At 41.9% G+C, this 23,434-nt stretch overlaps 1 protein-coding gene across 1 annotated transcript in view; it reads left to right on the forward strand.

Annotated features, from left to right (window-relative positions):
* STK26 (serine/threonine kinase 26) overlaps positions 1-23,434 on the forward strand; it is a 129,267-nt gene that overhangs the window by 58,542 nt on the left and 47,291 nt on the right. Inside the window, exons 2-3 of the mRNA XM_075322656.1 lie at positions 5,752-5,982; positions 20,798-20,854. Of these exons, the coding sequence (XP_075178771.1) occupies positions 5,752-5,982; positions 20,798-20,854 (288 nt within the window). The remainder of the gene's footprint in view (positions 1-5,751; positions 5,983-20,797; positions 20,855-23,434) is intronic.

The raw sequence follows: 23,434 nt of genomic DNA on the forward strand, positions 1-23,434 counted from the left end.
GGCCGTCATTAGCTGCTGAATGCGCTTCCAGCCGAGCGCCTTTTGCTTTTGACCTCTCTCGACCCGCTGCAGCTCTTCTGGTTTTGTCTCGGCGTCTGGCTGTGTGGGGGCAGCGGCTCAATACATGCAAGTTTTTTTTTTTTTTTTCTTTTTGTGGTTTTTTTTTGTATCTACATGGCACTAATTCACAAGTCTGCTAGCACTTCAGCACAATTTTTGGACAGGGCATCTATTTTTCATTTTTTTTTTTTTTTTTTCTCCCCTGGCATATGATAGTGGATGATGATACGGCTGTTTCAGAGCTTCTCATGTGCAGTCACTTTAAGATAATGAGTTGCTAAGGATTATGGGATTTGGCTGTTTGCGTATGGTATGCCGGCTTTTTTTTTTTTTTTTTTCCTCGTGCAGCAAAGCAGACATAAATGCTTAATATTTAACATGCTAACTCATCAGAACTCATTGTGCGCTTGTAATGGAATTATCACATTTTATGCTATAGGAAGAAATGTTTGTTCTACTGACAAGGTTAAGCGCGGTGATTTATGCAGACGGCAGGTGTTTATAATGACAAAAAAAAGGTAGATCTGATCACAAAATGTAGTGTAGAAACCAACAACATGCAAATCGGGATACGGCCTGCAGGTTTAATTGAAATAAGTTGTGCGGGTGCACCGACGCCTCCGGGTGCACTCAAAAAGTTTCTTTCAATGGCCTCAAAGCTAGTCAACTGTAGTGTAACGAACTCGTACCATCTCATTTATCAAGTATTCTGTGCGTAGTTTGTTTTTTTTGTTTTATATATCCCAGGTGGAATAAAAGATCAGACTAGTTCATTATACCAGCGATATCTGATACATCAGTATAATGTACACTTGCTTTTCTACTTTTTCTAAGTGTATAGTCACAGCTTTGCGCTGACTAATATCTTGATTGTCTTTTTCGTGGTGGAAGCGTTATTGTTTCTGTTTTAAAGAGGATGTTCTAGGGAATGAATGGGACACAGCGCTGTTGTAGTACCACGGCTCCTTTTTTACGCGCTGCAAACTGGCTCCCTTGTTTTTTTTGGTTTTTTTTTATGCAGTGCACCCTGGCTCCCACAATGCGCCTTGCTCCCTTTTTTTTTACGCAATGCGCCTTGGCTTTTTTTACGCAGTGCGCCTTGGTTCCCTGTTTTTACGCAATGCGCCCTTGCTCCCTTTTTCTACGCAATGCGCCCTAGCTCCCTTTTTTATTTACGCAATGCGCCCTGTCTCCTTTTTATTTACGTAATGCGCCCTGTCTCCTTTTTATTTATGCAATGCGCCCGGTCTCCTTTTTATTTATGCAATGCGCCCTGTCTCCTTTTTATTTACGCAATGCGCCCTGTCTCCTTTTTATTTATGGAATGCGCCCTGTCTCCTTTTTATTTATGCAATGCGCCCTGTCTCCTTTTTATTTATGCAATGCGCCCTGTCTCCTTTTTATTTATGCAATGCGCCCTGTCTCCTTTTTATTTATGCAATGCGCCCTGTCTCCTTTTTATTTACGTAATGCGCCCTGTCTCCTTTTTATTTACGCAATGCGCCCTGTCTCCTTTTTATTTATGCAATGCGCCCTGTCTCCTTTTTATTTACGCAATGCGCCCTGTCTCCTTTTTATTTATGCAATGCGCCCTGTCTCCTTTTTATTTATGCAATGCGCCCGGTCTCCTTTTTATTTATGCAATGCGCCCTGTCTCCTTTTTATTTACGCAATGCGCCCTGGCTCCTTTTTATTTACGTAATGCGCCCTGGCTCCTTTTTATTTATGCAATGCGCCCTGGCTCCTTTTTATTTATGCAATGCGCCCTGTCTCCTTTTTATTTATGCAATGCGCCCTGTCTCCTTTTTATTTATGCAATGCGCCCTGTCTCCTTTTTATTTACGCAATGCGCCCTGTCTCCTTTTTATTTACGCAATGCGCCCTGTCTCCTTTTTATTTATGCAATGCGCCCTGTCTCCTTTTTATTTATGCAATGCGCCCTGTCTCCTTTTTATTTATGCAATGCGCCCTGGCTCCTTTTTATTTATGCAATGCGCCCTGGCTCCTTTTTATTTATGCAATGCGCCCTGGCTCCTTTTTATTTATGCAATGCGCCCTGGCTCCTTTTTATTTATGCAATGCGCCCTGTCTCCTTTTTATTTATGCAATGCGCCCTGGCTCCTTTTTATTTATGCAATGCGCCCTGTCTCCTTTTTATTTATGCAATGCGCCCTGGCTCCTTTTTATTTACGCAATGCGCCCTGGCTCCTTTTTATTTATGCAATGCGCCCTGGCTCCTTTTTATTTATGCAATGCGCCCTGGCTCCTTTTTATTTATGCAATGCGCCCTGTCTCCTTTTTATTTACGCAATGCGCCCTGTCTCCTTTTTATTTACGCAATGCGCCCTGTCTCCTTTTTATTTACGCAATGCGCCCTGTCTCCTTTTTATTTATGCAATGCGCCCTGGCTCCTTTTTATTTATGCAATGCGCCCTGTCTCCTTTTTATTTACGCAATGCGCCCTGGCTCCTTTTTATTTATGCAATGCGCCCTGTCTCCTTTTTATTTACGTAATGCGCCCTGTCTCCTTTTTATTTACGCAATGCGCCCTGTCTCCTTTTTATTTATGCAATGCGCCCTGGCTCCTTTTTATTTATGCAATGCGCCCTGTCTCCTTTTTATTTATGCAATGCGCCCTGGCTCCTTTTTATTTACGCAATGCGCCCTGGCTCCTTTTTATTTATGCAATGCGCCCTGGCTCCTTTTTATTTATGCAATGCGCCCTGGCTCCTTTTTATTTATGCAATGCGCCCTGTCTCCTTTTTATTTACGCAATGCGCCCTGTCTCCTTTTTATTTACGCAATGCGCCCTGTCTCCTTTTTATTTACGCAATGCGCCCTGTCTCCTTTTTATTTATGCAATGCGCCCTGGCTCCTTTTTATTTATGCAATGCGCCCTGTCTCCTTTTTATTTACGCAATGCGCCCTGGCTCCTTTTTATTTATGCAATGCGCCCTGTCTCCTTTTTATTTACGTAATGCGCCCTGTCTCCTTTTTATTTACGCAATGCGCCCTGTCTCCTTTTTATTTATGCAATGCGCCCTGTCTCCTTTTTATTTACGCAATGCGCCCTGGCTCCTTTTTATTTATGCAATGCGCCCTGTCTCCTTTTTATTTACGTAATGCGCCCTGTCTCCTTTTTATTTACGCAATGCGCCCTGGCTCCTTTTTATTTATGCAATGCGCCCTGTCTCCTTTTTATTTACGCAATGCGCCCTGGCTCCTTTTTATTTATGCAATGCGCCCTGTCTCCTTTTTATTTACGCAATGCGCCCTGTCTCCTTTTTATTTATGCAATGCGCCCTGGCTCCTTTTTATTTATGCAATGCGCCCTGTCTCCTTTTTATTTACGCAATGCGCCCTGGCTCCTTTTTATTTATGCAATGCGCCCTGTCTCCTTTTTATTTACGTAATGCGCCCTGTCTCCTTTTTATTTACGCAATGCGCCCTGTCTCCTTTTTATTTATGCAATGCGCCCTGGCTCCTTTTTATTTATGCAATGCGCCATGTCTCCTTTTTATTTACGCAATGCGCCCTGTCTCCTTTTTATTTATGCAATGCGCCCTGTCTCCTTTTTATTTACGTAATGCGCCCTGTCTCCTTTTTATTTACGCAATGCGCCCTGTCTCCTTTTTATTTATGCAATGCGCCCTGTCTCCTTTTTATTTACGTAATGCGCCCTGTCTCCTTTTTATTTACGCAATGCGCCCTGGCTCTTTTTTTTTTTTTTTTTTTTTTTTTTTTTTCAGTCATCAGTGATCCTCCTATTCAAGTGAAGGCTGGCTGCAGTTCCATGACAAAAGAAAATTTAGCAGTAGTACCTTCTTTCTCAGGATTGATGGAATGTGGAAAAACTGTTCAACCACTCGAAAATTTGTTGCATTTGTAAAAGTTGTAAAACTTTTTTTTTTGTTTGTTTATCCTGCCTTTTAGGCACTTAAGGGGTTTTTGTGTTTTTTTTTTTTTTAAATTTTATTTTTGCTTTCAAATTGGTGTGGGTCCAGATCTACTTCAATCGCTCAAAAGAGCACAAACTTGCATTGAGCAAGAAGCGTGGGCGCATAGCTCCTCCTTGAGTGAACACCTAGTGGAGTACGGATTCAATAGAAAATATGACCTTTGATGAATCCGTCCTCCGCTCTGTGCACTTCTGCCTCCAGAGCTGCGCACTTCACTGGATGATTTTGGTTATAGAGTCCAACGTGAAGTGTGACCGGTTCCCAAAATGTGCTTTAGGCCGGTGTCACACTTGCGATTGCCTCGCGTGTATCTCACGGTGCATCATCCGTCACGGACTCACACGAGCGGGTCAGTTACATGCATCTCTATGCAGCTGAGACCGTGCCGGGGTGATGCACCGCGAGACTCGCGCGGGATAATTGCAAGTGTGACACCGGACTCAAAGATTCTCTCATTAGAGGCCATTTTTTCCAAATGTGATCACCGGGCTGATCGACCCAGCATCCTCTCAGCTGAGAGACTTCTCAGCCAGCCAGGTACTTACTTCACCTGAAGCCACCAAAGAAATGTGTAAATTCCATCTTTGTCTTCGCTTCACTTCTTAGACTAAAATGGTCACCGTTTCAAGAAATTTGAGGGATCTGATACAGCTACTTCTTAGTCTATGGGGAGACTACATAGACAGGAGAGCAGGAATTTGTCATGTCTGTGTGTGCTGCGTAAGGGAGACATTGCTAGTTTTCACCCACTAGCTCAGAGAAAACTGTTTTCTCCTTCTGCAGACTCTAGTTTTCAGAGACATGCAGGATATGCCGGTGATATTCCTTACCTACAGGGCTGTGGAGTCGGTAAGCCAAACCTTCGACTCCGACTCCGACTCCTCAAATTCTCTTGCACCGACTCCGACTCCGACTCCGACTCCGGCTCCGACTCCGACTCCTACATATATTGCTTATAGTTAGGTGAAAAATTTATTGTAGTACATGAATATGTGTATGTGAACATCAGACATTTAATAATTTTTATGATACAATAATCAAGATATTTGGATAGAACATAAAATATATTTATTGGAATACAACTTTAGAACACAAAAAACTGTAATAAATTGTAAATATGTAATACACTATGTAATATACAGTAGATTACATATATATCTTGTGTGTGTATATACACTGTATATATATATATATATTATATATATTACATATTTACAATTTATTAGTTTTTTTGTGTTCTAAAGTTGTATTCCAATAAATATTTTATGTTCTATCCAAATATCTTGATTATTGTATCATAAAAACAATTAAATGTCTGATGTTCACATTGTACTACAATAAATTTTTCACTTAAATATAAGCATTATACTAAATGTTGTTATTTAGTAAAATATTCAGCACATTCTGCATTGCACTCCTGTCCCCAATTTATTATATATTTTAGGAGTCGGAGTCGGTGCATTTTATACCGACTCCGACTCCACCAAAATGAGCTCCGACTCCGACTCCACGACTCCGACTCCGACTCCACAGCCCTGCTTACCTACACACAGGACGGCTTATCCTGAGCAGTCACGTGGCATGGCAGAAACGCTTTCAGTGACTTATTACGGTGGACGTGTGCTACCCTGCCATGTTTACTGCTAACACATGTACTGTCTGCATCCAGCAAATCACTGTTTATCATTTGAAGATGTCTTACTGGTTTTTTTTCTTTCTTTTTCCCTCTTAGAACCACCGGGCTGATCCAGAAGAATTATTCACCAAACTAGAGCGTATTGGAAAGGGATCCTTTGGAGAAGTTTTTAAGGGCATTGATAACCGGACTCAACATGTGGTTGCTATTAAAATCATTGACCTGGAAGAAGCGGAGGACGAAATAGAGGATATACAGCAAGAAATAACAGTTCTCAGCCAGTGCGACAGCCCTTATGTGACAAAGTACTATGGATCCTATTTAAAGGTATTTTATTATTTTTTTTTTTCTTTGATGTCATGTAAGAAGTTGATTTGTACAAGATCGACCCGTGAGACCTCATGAAAGGATGCGCTGCTGCGGTGGCGTGTGGGGATCGTGAAGCACAAATGGTACGGTTTATCTTAGATTGTGTAATCCAGGAATCAGAATGTCCATCTGGTACCATTTAGTTTGAGGCCCACTATCCCAGAGCTGATAGCGGGGGTCTCGCGTTTACTGCTCTCCTGTGCTCTATTATTGGAGCGCTCGCACTCACTCTTATGTTACCATCATCTGTTTTAGGCTCTGATGTTCTATTAAAAGGGCTATTCTGTAAATGGCTTATTAGAATCCAGACCCCCAGACCAAACTGCAAAATTTAATTTAGAGGCCCCCCGCCCCCCCAATTTGGACTGTTGATGGGGATTCACCCATTCTTTTATGTTAAATTATTGTTTGAGTGTACTATAAAAGCAAAAGGCGCACACAGATCAAACCAGACGTTTCCCTCCACTCTTAAAAGACACATCTGCAGGTTTTTCTCACTATCTCACATGAAATCAGAATAAACCTTTCCTATTTAGGTCAATTAGGAACCAAAATTATGTATATTCACCAAATGCCAGAATGAGAGAGTATGTTTCTAAGGCATTTTATTTTCTGCAAAGTCACGTTTCCATCCATTTCATTAGTATTTGGTAGTATTGCCGTTACACTATGTGACTTGGGTGAAACATGTTGGATCTCCTTCCACAAGCTTCTCACAATTGTTGGTAGGAATTTGGACCCATTCCTCCTGACAGAACTGGTGTAACTGAGCCATGTTTGTACATCTCCTTGCTCGCATCGACCTTTTCAGCTTTGCCCATAAATTTTCAATAGAATTGAGATCAGGCTTTGTGATGGCCACTCCAAAACATTGACTTTATCCTTAACACTAGAAGTTCCAGAGAGGGGTCATTTAACATTTGGAACCCTATGGAGCTCGAAATACCTGGGACTTCTAGTCTTAAGCCACTTTGTAACCAGTTTGGCATTAGCTTTGGGTCACTGTGCATTTGGAAAACCCATTTCCGCCCAAGCTTTAAGTTCCTGGCTGTCTTGAGATGTTGCTTCAGTATTGCCACATAATCTTCTTTCCTCATGATGCCATCTATTTTGTGAAGTGCACCAGTCCGTTCTGCAGCAAAACAACCCCACAACATGATGCTGCCACCCCTGTGTTTCACAGTTGGGATGGTGTTCTTGGGCTGCAAAGCTTCTCCCTTTTTGTTCGAAACGTAACGATGGTCATAATAGCTAAACTGTTAAATTTTAGTCTTCAGTGTAGGAGGAGAAAAAGGGGTTAAACCCGCGCAATCCGCCAAATATGATGTAGAGATGTTGATAGTTTAATCACTCTTTTATTCCATAGGTCTACGCGTTTCAAGGTGCAGGGACCTCTTCCTCAGGACCAGAAAATCAACATGTATGTTGATTTTCTGGTCCTGAGGAAGAGGTCCCTGCACCTTGAAACGCGTAGACCTATGGAATAAAAGAGTGATTAAACTATCAACATCTCTACATCTTATTTGGCGGATTGCGCGGGTTTAACCCCTTTTTCTCCTTCTACACTGAAGACTTCTGCACGTGGGGCCGCGGCAGCCGCCATTATCCTATGCTATCTACGGTGGTTGTGACCCTTCACAACCATTTTTGTTGAGTGTATTTATCTATATACTAACCTGTACTTATCTGGTAAAACCCTATCAGCGCTTTTGTTTTTTAGCACTATTATCTAAATTTTAGTCTTGTCAGACCATAGGACATGTCTCCAAAAATTAAGGTCTTTGTTCCTGTGAGCATTTGCAAGCATTAATCTGGCTTTTTGTGTTTTCTTTTGGAGTAATGGCTTCTTCCTGGCAGAGTGGCCTTTTCAGCCCATGTTGATACAGTACTTGTTTCACTGCGGATAATGACACAATCTTACCAGCTTCCGCCAGCTTCTTCACAAGGTCTTTTGCTTTTAAATAAAAAATAAATCTTTATCTTTATATAGCACTAACATATTCCGTAGCGCTTTACATACAGGAACACTGTCCCCATTGGGGCTCACAATCTAAATTCCCTATCTGTATGTCTTTGGAGTGTGGGAGGAAACCGAAGACCCTGGAGGAAACCCACGCAAACACTGGGAGAACATACAAACTCCTTGCAGATGGTGTCCTTGGTGGGATTTGAACCCAGGACCCCAGCACTGCAAGACTGCAGTGCTAACCACTGAGCCGCTTTTGTTCTTGGGTTGATATGCACATGTCTGACCAAATCACGTTCATATCGGGTACACAAAACCAGTCTCCTTCCTGAGTGGTATGATGGCTGGACATTCCCATCTTGTTTGTATTTGCATATAATTGTTTGTATAGATGAACGAGGCACCTTCAGGTATCTGGAAATTGCACCCAAGGATGAACCAGACTTGTGCAAGTCCACAATTCTCTTCCTGAGATCTTGGCTGATTTTTTGTGACTTTCCCATGTTGCTACACAAACAATAGTGTGTATCAGGTGTGCATTAGAATACATCCACAGGTGTGTCTCTAACTCAGATGTTACCAATAAACCTATCAGAAGCTTCCAAAGACATTACATCATCATATGGGCTGTCCCATATTGTTTAAAGGCACTTTACTTAGTGTATGTAAACGTTTAACTTTGCAGAAAGTAATAAAAATGCCTTAAAACATTCTTTTACTCAAAATTCTGGTATTCGGTAAATATAAATAATTTTGGTTCCTAACTGACCTAAAATGGGAAGGATTTATTCTGATTTCATGTCAGTGAGAAAAACCTGCAGATGTGTCTTTTTAGATAGTGTATGTAAACGTCTGGTTTCAGCTGTACTCCTCTATAGGCTCCCCTGTTGGTCACCTTCTTTTAGCCTGTGACTGCCATACAGTCGCTCATTGACTGCAGTGGTTACACATAGACAACGCTGGGAGTGGAGACCGGCCGGGGACACAGCCGGCAATACAGAAGTGCAGCAGGGGATTGGTACTGGAGTCTGTCATATATATTAGATTATATGGACCTTCTTTGCGCTGCCCTTCTGATGTGATGAAGAAACATCCACGATCAAGAGTTGAATGGACACTGCTTTGTCAACGCGTTTCAAAGCCCATCTGCAGCAGCCCTACTTACATGTGCTATATCATTGTCACCAAGTGAGAACACCTATTAACCCTTTACCACCACAAAATGGGGTTCAGACAGCGACCTACGGAAATGGAAGCTGCTGTGATGTTAAAATGATCAGGCCATGTGCGCACAGTGTGGTTGTTTTTTTTTGTTTTTTTTTGGTGTAGGTTTGTCACACATCCGCATGTCTATCCTTAAAGGGAACCTGTCAGCAGAAATTTTGCAATAAATCTAAAAGGTTCCCCCTCTGCAGCTCCTGGGCTGCATTCTAGAAAGGTTCCTGTTGTTATTGTGCCCCCTTTGAGGCCGAAATAAATACTTTACAAAGTCTTACCTTTTTTCCTATGCAAATATTTTTTTATGGACATGGGGGCGGGCTGTCTTGCTTCCGTTAGTCGCCCTCCTGCTGCTTTACGCCGTCCCTCATTGCTCATTTCCATAACTGAGGACGCCGCCCAGTGCTCCCGAGGTCTTGCGCATGCCCAGTGCCACTCTTGCGGGACTGTGCACAGTGTGACCGCTGGTGACGTGATTGCGCAGGCGTGATATTATGGGAGGCGCTGTGATTGTCATCAGCAAGTACCCGCCCATAATCTCGTGCCCGCGCTTTTCACTCTGCCTCCACCGTTATTCTGCTCCGCTTCTCCCATCTATTTCCTGCTCCAGGGAAAGATGGGTAAGAGGTGACGTGGGTTCATCTGGCCAGCGCTTGCGCAGAACGGTGGAGGCAAAGGGGAAAGCGTGGGCACGAGATTATGGGCGGGTACTTGCTGATGACAATCACATCGCCGCCCATAATCTCATGCCTGCACAATCACGTCACCAGCGGTCACACTGTGCACAGTGCTCAGTCCCGTGAGAGTGGCACGGCGCATGTGCGAGACCTCGGGAGCACTGGGCGGAGTCCTCAGTTATGGAAATGAGCGATGGACGGCGAAAGCAGCAGGAGGCAGGATAACTGACACCAGACAGCCCGCCCCCGTGACCATAAAAAAAGATTTGCATAGGAAAAGGTAAGACTTTATAAAATATATTTATTTTGGTCAGAAAGGGGGCACAATAACAGGAACCTTGCTAGAATGCAGCCCAGAAGCTGCAGAGGGGAGTCTCTTAGGTTTATAGCAAAATTTCTGCCGACAGGTTCCCTTTAAGCCTGCAAAATCCATGAGAATTCTGAAGTGCTGTGTACACTTTGCTCATTTTTTTTTTTTCCTTGCATATTTGGTGCAGAAAATCTGCAGCATTCTCAATTCGTGCTGTTTTTTACCTGCAGTTTTCAGTCCTTTCACTCATTTTTCATTTATGAAAAAAAAAAACACTGGGGGGGGGGGGGGAACCATAAACGCACTGGATTTTTTTTGGTGTCTTTCTGCTTGAAGGTGCAGATTTGATACAGAAAATGTCTGCACCAAATCTGCAGTGTGCACATATCTCTAAAACACTTTCTGAAAAAGCACAATTCTTGCTTCAATTTTTTTTTTTTTTTTTTTTCCTGTCTGACGGACACTTCCAAAATGTATGTCTTAAATTTCTCATTGGACAGTATAATATATACCGTATTTTTTGTTTTATAAGAGGCACCACAAATTCAGAGTAAAAATGTTGAAAAAAAAAATATGGGGTCCGTCTTGTAATCCGGTGGTGTGTTAACGGATGGGGCAGTAGCGGTGGTGGTGGAGTCACAGGAGGCTGGGGGTGGTGGGTGTCCCAGAAACTGTAGGCTGTTCTGGGGCAGAGGCTGGTGCGGTGGCTCAAGCTGTCGTGTGCGGTGAGGGCTTCAAAGAAATGGCGCCCGGAGTCTCTAGGCTCAATGGCAAGCCAAGATCTCATCTGTGCAAGCGCCACCTCCGGGCGCCATTTTCCTGACGTCTGCTGGAGGGCGATCAATGGGCCAGAGGCGGCGCCTGCGCAGAGGCTTGAACCAAGATCTCAATCTGTGCACGCAACAACTCTGGGCGCCATTATTTGAAGTTATAGGACCAATTATACAGCATTTTTTTGCTGTATAATTGGTCCTATATATCCAAATACCATATCAGTGGCTGATTTATTATTATTTGAAGTTACCGCTAGACCCGCAGCATCAGTCCAGACGCTGCGCAGTCACTGCACAGCCACTGTAGCTGCCGGAGACCCCGCGCAGATACTGCACAGCCACCCCAGCAGCAGCCGCAGCATTCCTCCAGCCTCTTGCGACCCCTTTCCACCACCCCGGTAAGCTATATTCAGATTATAAGACGCACCCCTCACTTTCCTCCCAAATTTATGTCTTATAATTTGTCTTATAATCCGAAAAATACGGTATGTATTATTTAATTTTTTTTATTCCTTCTGAAGTCATGTTGGCTCGGCTCTGTTTAGTATTCACCAATATAACGAAACCTGTTACGCTCACGGTGCAAAAGCGACAAAATTATCCTTGGCAATAGTTTGATTTCTATTTGTGTTGGGTTCGAAATAGGAAAACCTATCCTGATCCATTCTAAATTTAGTCCTCAAAATTCAGACGCTATTATTTCTGTCTCCTAGGGGTTTTTTGTTTTTTTTTTGGTGCGGTCATTATTTTGGCCAGTAATGTTTAGTGACACTGTACAATATTAAGTGGTGATGTAAAATATACAGCAAGATCGTAAGGCTATGTGCAGACACTAAATACAAGGGCATCTCAATAAATTAAAATATCATCAAAAAGTTAATTTATTTCAGTAATTCAATACAAAAAGGGAAATGCATATATTATATAGTCATTACACACAGTGATCTATTCCTATATATTATATAGTCATTATACACAGTGATCTATTCCTATATATTATATAGTCATTACACACAGTGATCTATTCCTATATATTATATAGTCATTATACATAGAGGGATCTATTTAAAGTGTTTATTTCTGTTAATGTTGATTATGGCTTACAGCCAATGAAAAACCAAAAGTCATTATCTCACAAAATTAAAATTACCATAAATATCTGCAAAGGCTTCCTAAGCGTTTAAAATGGTCCCTTAGTCTGGTTCAGTAGGCTACACAATCATGGGGAAGACTGCTGACTTGACAGATGTCCAGAAGGCAGTCATTGACACACTCCACAAGGAGGGTAAGCAACAAAAGGTCATTGCTAAAGAAGCTGGTTGTTCAGAGTGCTGCATCCAAGCATATTACTGGAAAGTTGAGTGGTAGGAAAAGTGCACAAGCAACCGGGATAACTGCAGCCTTGATAGGAATAAGAAAAGACCATTCAAAAGTTTAAGGAGATTCACAGAGTGGACTGCTGCTGGAGTCAGTGCCACCACACACAGACGTATCAAGGACATGGGCTACAACTGTCACATTCTTTGGGTCAAGCCACTCATGACCTATAGACAACACCAGAAGAGTCTTACCTGGACCAAGTAGAAAAACTGGCCTGTTCTCAGTGTCCAAGGTGTTGTTTTCAGATGACAGTAAATTTTGCATTTCATTTGGAAATCGCGGTCCCAGACTCTGGAAGAAGAATGGGAAGGCCACAATCCAAGCTGCTGAGGTCTAGTGTGAAGTTTCCACAATCAGTGATGGTTTGGGGAGTCATGTCATCTGCTGGTGTAGCTCCACTGTGTTTTATCAAGACCAAAGTCAGCGCAGCCGTCTACCAGGAAATTTTACAGCACTTCATGCTTCCCGCTGTCAATAAGCTTTTTGGAGACGTAAATGTCATTTTTCAGCAGGACTTGGCACCCAACACTGCCAAAAGTACCAATACCTGGTTTACTAACCACAGTATCACTGGGCTTGATTGTCCAGCAAACTCACCTGCCCTAAACCCCATAGATTCTCTATGGGGTTTATTGTAAAGAGGAAGATGACACCAGACCCAACAATGCAGACGAGCTGAAGGCTGCTATCAAAGCCACCTGGGCTTCCATAACACCTCAGCAGTGCCACAGGCTGATCACCTCCATGCCACACCGCATTGATGCAATAAGTCATGCAAAAGGAGCCCCGACCAAGTATTGAGGCATTTACTGTACAGACTTTTCAGTAGCCACCAACATTTGAGTTTAAAATAATTTTTTTCAGTTGGTGTTATATAATCTAATTTTCTGAGATAATGACTTTTGGGTTTTCATTGGCTGTAAGCCATAATCATCAACATTAACAGAAATAAACACGTGAAATAGATCCCTCTGTGTGTAATGACTCTATATAATATATATAGGAATAGATCCTTCTGTGTGTAATGACACTATATAATAGGAATAGATCCCTCTGTGTGTAATGACTCTATAATTTATATAGGAATAGATCCCTCTGTGTGTAATGACTCTATATAATATATAGGAATAGATCCCTCTGTGTGTAATGACACGAATATATAGGAATAGATCCCTCTGTGTATTAACTGTATATAATATATAGGAATAGATCCCTCTGTGTGTAATGACTCTACATAGTTATCTATTCCTATATATTATATAGTGATTACACACAAAGGGATCTATTCCTATATATTATATAGTAATTACACAGAGGGATCTATTCCTATATATTATATAGAATCATTACACAGAGGGATCTATTCCTATATATTATATAGTCATTACATAGTTATCTATTCCTATAGATTATATAATGACTATATAATATATAGGAATAGATCCCTCTGTGTGTAATGACTCTATATAATATATAGGAATAGATCCCTCTGTGTGTAATGACACTATATAATAGGAATAGATCCCTCTGTGTGTAATGACACGAATATATAGGAATAGATCCCTCTGTATGTATTAACTGTATATAATAGGAATAGATCCCTATGTGTAATATACAGGAATAGCTCCCTCTGTGTGTAACTAATATATAGGAATAGATAACTGTATGTAATGACTCTATAATATATAGAAATAGATCCCTCTGTGTGTAATGACTCTATATAATATATAGAAATAGATCCCTCTGTGTGTAATGACTCTATAATATATAGAAATAGATCTGTGTGTAATGACTAATATATAGGACTAGATCCCTCTGTGTGTAATGACTCTATATAATATATAGGAATAGATCACGATGTGTGTAATGACTCTACATAGTTATCCATTCCTATATATTATATAGTCATTACACACAGAGGGATCTATTCCTATATATTATATAGTCATTACACACAGGGGGATCTATTCCTATATATTATATATAGTCATTACACACGGGGATCTATTCCTATATATTATAGTCATTACACACCGAGGGATCTATTCCTATATATATTATATAGTCATTACACACCGAGGGATCCATTTCTATATATTAGTCATTACATAGTTATCTATTCCTATATATTATATGACTATATAATATATAGAAATAGATCCCTCTGTGTGTAATGACTCTATATAATAAATAGGAATAGATCACGGTGTGTGTAATGACTCTATATAATAAATAGGAATAGATCACGGTGTGTGTAATAACTCTATATAATATATAGGAATAGATAACTGTATGTAATGACTCTATAATATATAGAAATAGATCCCTCTGTGTGTAATGACTCTATATAATATATAGAAATAGATCCCTCTGTGTGTAATGACTCTATAATATATAGAAATAGATCTGTGTGTAATGACTAATATATAGGACTAGATCCCTCTGTGTGTAATGACTCTATATAATATATAGGAATAGATCACGATGTGTGTAATGACTCTACATAGTTATCCATTCCTATATATTATATAGTCATTACACACAGAGGGATCTATTCCTATATATTATATAGTCATTACACACAGGGGGATCTATTCCTATATATTATATATAGTCATTACACACGGATCTATTCCTATATATTATAGTCATTACACACCGAGGGATCTATTCCTATATATATTATATAGTCATTACACACCGAGGGATCCATTTCTATATATTAGTCATTACATAGTTATCTATTCCTATATATTATATGACTATATAATATATAGAAATAGATCCCTCTGTGTGTAATGACTCTATATAATAAATAGGAATAGATCACGGTGTGTGTAATAACTCTATATAATATATAGGAATAGATCACGGTGTGTGTAATAACTCTATATAATATATAGGAATAGATCCCTCTGTGTGTAATGACTCTATATAATAAATAGGAATAGATCACGGTGTGTGTAATAACTCTATATAATATATAGGAATAGATCACGGTGTGTGTAATAACTCTATATAATATATAGGAATAGATCCCTCTGTGTGTAATGACTCTATATAATATATAGGAATAGATCCCTTTGTGTAATGACTCTATATGTTTCCATTTTTGTATTGAATTACTGAAAAATCAACTTTTTGATATTCTTATTTGAGATGCACCGGTATTTGGTTGCAGAACTTTTTGCACCAAATCTGCATCTCCTGGCAGAGAAGTGTTTTTGGATGCATTTTCTATGCATTTTTGGGTGAAAAAAGTTGCAAAAAAACACACAAAATTGACATACTGCAGATTTATTTCTGCACCAAATATGCAAAGGAAAAAGCAACAAGTGCACAAAACGTCAGGATTCTCATGGACTTTGCTGACACAAGGATTTGCATTCAGTTTTGTGACAACTGCACAAAAATGCACACAGCCTAACTCCTCCGTTTAGGAGCATAAAGACCGTTGAATATTTGCATAGTGTTGGGTGATCCTGTAAATTCTTCATAATAAAACCTAAGGGAAAATGTGTTTACAGACTTGTAATGGACGGTGCCAGTCAACCAGGAGCACAGGTTAGACCGCTCATAAAAGAGGGATTTACTTGTCCTTGATCTGGGTGGTGCAAAGAATTTGGAGCCTCCACCATCTCCTAAACAAAAGTGAACTTGACACTTTGTAATCGCTGGTTCTGAATTGCCTGTTATTGGTGATGATGGTGACCCTATGTATGTCAGTCTGAGCAGAGACCCTACAAAAGTGTAGGGGTCTTGGCTCACAGGTCTAGGTGCAGTAGTATATGGGAGCTTGGGATTTTAGAGACTTAAAGGGAACCTGTTACCAGATTTGTCAACTAACCTGCAGCCTCCACCAGTGAGCTCTTATATACAGCCTTCCAGAATACTGTGTATAAGGCCTAAGCCACACGGCGAGAAAAACAGTGCGAGTGTAGTGCGATAAAAAAAATCGCATTCCCCTCGGACCAATATTAGCCTGTCAGCACACATGAGCGATTATTTTCTCAGCCTTAATCGGACCGAGAAAACAATCGCAACATGCTGCAATTGTAATGCGAGACTTTCTCTCACACCCATTCAAGTGAATGGGGCGAGAGAAAAATCGTACTGCACTCGCAGTACACTGGTGTATCGCTAGTGCAGTGCGAGAATGGCAATAGCCGGCTACGGAGGAGAGAGGGAGAGAAATCCCTTCCTCCCCTCCTCCGTGCTGGCCCGCCCCCACAGCTGAGGTCTGCTCGCACGAACGGACCTCAGTAGAAAGGACACACGCATGACACTCGGCTCTGCTGTACTGCCAGCGTGAGCAGTGTCATGCAAGGGGATCGCAGTAATCCCCATGTGGCCCCAGCCTAAGAGTCCAGGCCACTGTGTAGAATGGAAACACTTGTTTATAATACTTTCCTAGGGGGCGGTCCTGTTTGTGTGTCACTTTTCTCCAATCCAGTGTCTCCTCTCGGCGGCGCTCGCTATCCTCCTTCCGAGGTCCGTGTAGATCATGCCCCCTACATCATCCACACTAGCCAGAATTGAGGTCCTGCGCAACCGCACTTAGATCTGCCCTGCTCGGGGCAGATCAAAGTATTGTAGTGCGCAGGCGGTCTCTAACATTTCCTCGCGCCTGCGCACTACATTACTGTGATCTGCCATGGAGAGGGCAGGTCAAAGTGCGCCTGCGCTGGACTGCAAAGTCGCCCTGTGTGGATTATGTAGGACGTGTCATGCATACGTGCCTTAGAAGGAAGACTGCCATAGATAAGAGGCGCCAGAACAGAGAGCTGAGACACCCATCAGACCAGACCGCCCCCTAGGTGAGTATGTGTTTTTTACGTCATTGCTAAAGAAAATATCCAGGAGCTCAGACCTCGCTGACTGAAGTTGCGATTTCCACCTTTTTATTAGTTTAGCGGTATATGAAAAAAACAAAATATAAAACTTTTTGTGATCTGACTGCCTGGTAGTGATGTGTCGGTTGCGAACGATCCGACACAAAGATCCGGCTCCCTGCTTTGAATGACAGGAGCCGGATCCCCAATGAGAGCCACTAAATTCTCTTAACGGCTCTTACCGCCGCTGAAACCCCGCCCATGACTAAATCCCACCCACTCAAAAATCTAATTATCCATTGTAAGTGGGTGGAGTTTAGCCGCGGGTGGGGGGGGTTTCAGCGGCGTTTACTATAATCTTAAATGTGTTCACCTGGGGGGAACACACATTTATTAGGGAGCCAAGAACGAGCCGAAGAGCCGCCTCTTTTTGGTGAGCCATGGGAAACAGATCACCAAAAAGAGCCAAACTGCCCATCACTACTGCCTGGGCTGAAGCAGTGCTCCTAGATTGACTGGCATTGCTCCTGGAAGGAGCCCGTTTGCAAAACCCTTTCATACACTTTACTGGTCATGGGTTCAATACGAGAAAGTGTTTTTCCCCATCGGCACGAAGTTTAGCTTTCAAAATCTCACAAAATTTGTGCTGCACATGTCTGTGTAACTTATTGCACACCTACTTAAGAGATTTTATAACAGAGAAAAAAACATGAGTGAAAATGCTATTAATATTTATTTAGAAAATTGAAACTGCAGAGTGCAAAAATATAAAACGTTATAATGCCTGGGGATGGTAGGAATTATCGGGTACAGACCTCCGGCAATGCAGAGGTTAATATAATACTACTCACACATGACCCCTCAAAACAAGATTGATGAACATGATCAATTTTTACCAAGTGGCAATGCAAAATTGTAACTATAGAGAGACCAAGAAAACATTCAAAATATACCAATAACTAACAAGTGTTAGAAGGCATAGGTGAGACTGTGTACTCCAAAATCAGGGAGACATTACCAGGGTCTGAGGGTGGAACAGGCCCCGACGTACGTTTCGCGGCCCTCAGCACACAGCTGGCAGCTTCATCATGGGGGAAAGTAGTGGGTCATATGTGTTAGTATATGAACCTCTGCATTGCCAGAGGTCTGTATCCAATAATTCCTACCATCCACATCCTCTTTTTGTTACTTTCCCATGCATTATAACTTCTTTTACGTTTTTGCACTGTACACTTTGACTTTTCAAATATTAATTATCAGCATTTTTGCTCATGTTTTTTTCTGTTTATATATGTTCATTGTGAGCTCCCCCCACATTGATGTATCCTTAGAATTTATCTGATGGAATTTAGGTTTCTACCTATTTAAGGCTGCTTTCACACTACGTCTTTTTTAACATGCGTCCTGAACGTTTTTTTAACGCAGAAACGGATCCAGTGCAAATGCGTTTTCATTTCAATGCATTTGCAATGGACTCGCGTTAACATGCGTTCACCTGCGTTTGCATGCGTTATAGTGAGGATCCAGCGACTTGCAGTTTTTTAACATCTTTCAAAAACGCTACTTGTAGCGTTTTTGAGCTGCGTCCAACTTCTGCAAATTGCTGGATCCTGACTAAACAGCATGCATACGCATGTGAACGCTGGCGTGCTGATAGACAGACAGGATCCTGCTTGCTCTACTGAGCATGCACAGAACCAGTCTCGCGTGATCTGTCTCTCTCTCCTACCTCTCTGTCTCTCTCCCCCTCTCTCCTCCCTCTCTCTGTCTCTCCCCCTCCCTCTCCCCCACCTGAGAGCTGCGGACACTCGTAACCAAGGTAAATATCGGGTAACCACTTATCTTAGTTACCCGATGTTTACGTTGGTAACGTGTGCAGGGAGCTCGGCTCCTAGCAGCTGCAGACGCTTGTAACCAAAGTAAATATCGGGTATCCAAGCAAGTATACCCGATGTTTACCTTGGTTACGAGCCTCGCAGCTGTCAGATGCCGGCTCCCAGTCTGGCACGTTAAGTTCCCCTCACTCCCGATCACTTGACTCCAATGCCCGCCCCTAAACATCCAGTGACATGATCCTGCAAAGTAACACATGCGTTTGCATGCATTTTTTGCTGTAAAAGCAGGATCCGCTTTTGCAGCAAAAAAACGTTTAGGACGCATGTTAAAAAGACGTAGTGTGAAAGCAGCCTAAGAGCTGTAAGTGTGCTGCAAATAAAAGCGCCAAGTTGCCAACAAGTCGTACGCAAGCCGCTTTCATTCCAGCCTATGCTGAGTGTTGCTTGTGACTTGACCAGCAACAGAAAATCCAACACCTTTGAAACTTTTTCGACAGTCGCAGTGCAATATCATACAAATCATTACAGCGTTTTCAGTGACACACCGTGGTATAGCCGTAGCCTAACTCACTTAAGGTACCGTCTCACTAAGCAACATCGCTAGCAACAACGCTGCTGAGGCACAACTTGCTTGTGATGTTGCTGTGTGTGACATCCAGCAACAACCTGGCCCCTGCTGTGAGGTCGCTGGTTGTTGCTGAATGTCCTGGACCATTTTTTAGTTGTTGCTGTCCCGCTGTGAAGCACAGATCGCTGTGTGACAGCGAGACAGCAACAACTAAATGTGCAGGCAGCAGGAGCCGGCTTCTGTGGACGCTGGTAACCAATGTAAATATCGGGTAACCAAGAAACCCTTTCCTTGGTTACCCAATATTTACCTTAGTTACCAGCATCTGCCTCTCTCAGCTGTCAGTGCCGGCTCCTGCTCTCTGCACACGTAGTTGAAGTACACATCGGGTAATTAACCCGATGTGTACTGTGGCTAGGAGTGCAGGGAACAAGGAACCGGCGCTGGCCGTGTGAAAGCGGCGGACGCTGGTAACGAAGGTAAATATCGGGTAACCAAGGTAAGGGCTTCTAAGTTACCCGATGTTTACCGTGGTTACCAGCGTCCGCAGAAGCCGGCTCCTGCTGCCTGCACACGTAGCAGAGTACACATCGGGTAATTAACCCGATGTGTATTGTGGCTAGGTGTGCAGGGAGCCAGCGGTGTGTGCTGGTAACCAAGGTAAATATCGGGTTGGTTACCCAATATTTACCTTAGTTACCAAGCGCAGCATCGCTTCTAAGTGGCGCTGGGGGCTGTTCACTGGTTGCTGGTGAGATCTGCCTGTGTGACAGCTCACCAGCAACCCGTGTAGCGACGCTCCAGCGATCCCTGCCAGGTCAGGTTGCTGGTGGGATCGCTGGAGCGTCGCTTAGTGTGACATCTCACCAGCGACCTCCTAGCAACTTACCAGCGATCCCTATCAGGTTGTATCGTTGTTGGGATCGCTGGTAAGTTGTTTAGTGTGACTGGGCCTTTAGTCATGGCATTATCTTGAATTTTACATATTACTGCGTTCTGTTAACATGAGAACTTGCATGTAGTGTGTATATAAAAGTGTGGCTATATACATATAATTATTCTTAACCTATTTATGGATTCACATTTGCAAAATAAATTTGTACACATACCTCTACTCATACATTGCATAAATTATAATTTGCTGGCAGGTAATGGGTGTAGATGCTGCACAAAGTACATAATATTTTAGTTTATTCATTTTTTTTTCCCTCCAGGGCACAAAACTATGGATTATTATGGAGTATCTAGGAGGGGGCTCAGCGTTGGACTTGGTGAGTAGCAGGAAATTAGCTCAACTTTATGTATAAGTTGTTTAACTTCTCAGAGGACATTAGTGACTCCTGGCTAGTTATGCCTTCCTGTGAGACGGCACAGACACCGCTGGAAGAGCATCAGAAAAGACATATGTAAATGTGTGTGTATGTAATAAAATAAATTATATATATATATTTTTATATATATATTTTTATATATATATATTTTTATATATATATATTTTTATATATATATATATATATTTTTATATATATTTTTATATATATATATATATTTTTATATATATATATATATATATATATATATATATATATATATATATATATATTTTTATATATATATATATATTTTTATATATATATATATATATATATATATATATATATATATATATATATATATATATATATTTTTATATATATATATATATATATATATATATATATATATATATATATATATATATATATATATATATATATATATATATTTTTATATATATATTTTTATATATATATATATATATATATATATATATATTAATTTTTATATATCCTATAGCGCTCTCTCGCTGTGTGTTTTTAATTTGGGAAGAGGAAACATAACAATTGAGTTGTCCTAGTGGACAAACCTTTAAACTCTGTTTTTAGATGTATGGGACCTTCTATTTGTAGGATCTGTGCAAGGGTCCGGTGCTGAGAGGGGTCTCTGAGGTAGTGACTACCAAGCATCGGTGCTCACAGAGTAAAGTCCACAAAGATTTGCATTAAAGGCAGGAGTCACACATGCGAGTGACTCGCATCACCCGTCACAGCTGCACCCTCTCCGGACAGGAGCTGATCGGCTGCATGTATTTCTATGGAGCTGAGAGCGGTAGGCTGGGTGATGCAATGTGAGACTCACCCGAGTCACTTGCTATCGTGACTCCGGCCAAATAAAAAGGCTTATCTCTGCAACCATATGACTTATAAAAAAAAATATATATTTGGGTGCAATTACTGCCCCCTTTTGACAAGTCCTCTTAAAGGAATTTTCCTATTTACAGATATGATCACCTCTGCAGTCCACACTGGACGCCATAGATCAATAGGTTTGTACAGAATTTCCTTACAATGGAACAATAGCACCTTCAGGAATAAAGACATAGAAAAATAATCTTACTGGTAATATATATTTGGTGCGCTTTACTTGGAGGAGTGACCTCACTGAGTCGGCAGTGTGCGAAGCAGCTTAGAACAGCAAGTTCTTGCTGATGCGGAGGCTTACGTCATCGGCGGTGGCGTGCAGCGCTGCAGAGGTATGCAAGCTGCGCATTTTCACCTGTGTAACCTTCCTCAGGGCTCCTTCATAGATGCATAGAATAGAAGTCCAGCTCATTTACTGACCCATGCATCAGATTTTTTTATATTATACGGAGACTGTGATATGCTACATTTTCCTAAATGCAGCTGCTTAATAAGAACCCAGACCAGCTATTACCATGGGAAGCAAAGCGGTGATGGGAAAATCCAGAATTACAGGTCTGCACTTAGGGTATGTGCGCACGTTGCGTACTAGCCCAGCACCGAAAAGGTGCGCTTCAGAGCGCAGCTGAAAAGCTCCGTTCTGAAGCGCATGGTGCCGGCGAGAACGTGCGCTCTGCCTGCAGCTCCTGCCATAGACAGAGCAGGAGCTGCCGGCAAAGCGCAGGAAAGAAGTGACATGTCACTTCTTTTTGCGCAGCGCTTCGGCAGTAGCCGAAGCGCTGCGCTCTGAGACGCCACGTGCGCACGGCCCCTGCACAATCTCCATAGACTGTGCAGGGGACGCAGGACGCATGCAGTTACGCTGCGCTGCAAAGCGCAGCGTAACTGCATGAATTTACGCAACGTGCGCACATAGCCTTAGGGTAAATGGATCACCAATTAAATGTGAATAGACCAGGTCCTCCAAAATCAGAGCAGCACTTAGGCTATGTGCCCACGGGACAATGTACCCGTGGATTTTACCGTGGAAAATCTGCAGATGTATCTGGATTTTCTAGATAAATCTGCAGGTTTTAGCAAGTACAAACACTCCCCATGTTATCCTATGGGACATGGGGAATGGTGTGTCAATGCTGCGGTATGTGCGGCTGCAGAATATGCTGCGGATGTCCCACAGCTTTACATAACTGCATGTCCATTATTCCTGTGGAAATACCTGCAGAACTCCCGCTCCTCCACTATGGAGATAGAGGCCGGGACTACCGCAGGTAAGTTGCATGAATGTCCGCAGGTTTTCCGCAGATATTTAGCTGGAATCCCGCAGCAATGGATAACTGCGGATTCCGGGGAGCTGCTGCGGGAAACATGCGGATATATCCACAGGTACATTGTCCCGTGGGCACATAGCCTTAGTCTTCAGCCATAATGGTGCATAAAAAGCTGGGTATTAAATGGCATGGCCTCCCTATTTACCTGTGCTATTAACCATCCAGCTTTTTCACTCTCCTGAATGGCTAACCTGTCTTTTTGTATTAATATAGAGGTAAAGTAATAGAGCTGGGGACTATTCCCAGTGCAGTATTTTCCCAAAAATTACTTTAAACTGAGGAT

This window comes from Anomaloglossus baeobatrachus, chromosome 9, assembly GCF_048569485.1.
Source record: "Anomaloglossus baeobatrachus isolate aAnoBae1 chromosome 9, aAnoBae1.hap1, whole genome shotgun sequence".
Taxonomy (NCBI): Eukaryota; Metazoa; Chordata; class Amphibia; order Anura; family Aromobatidae; genus Anomaloglossus; species Anomaloglossus baeobatrachus.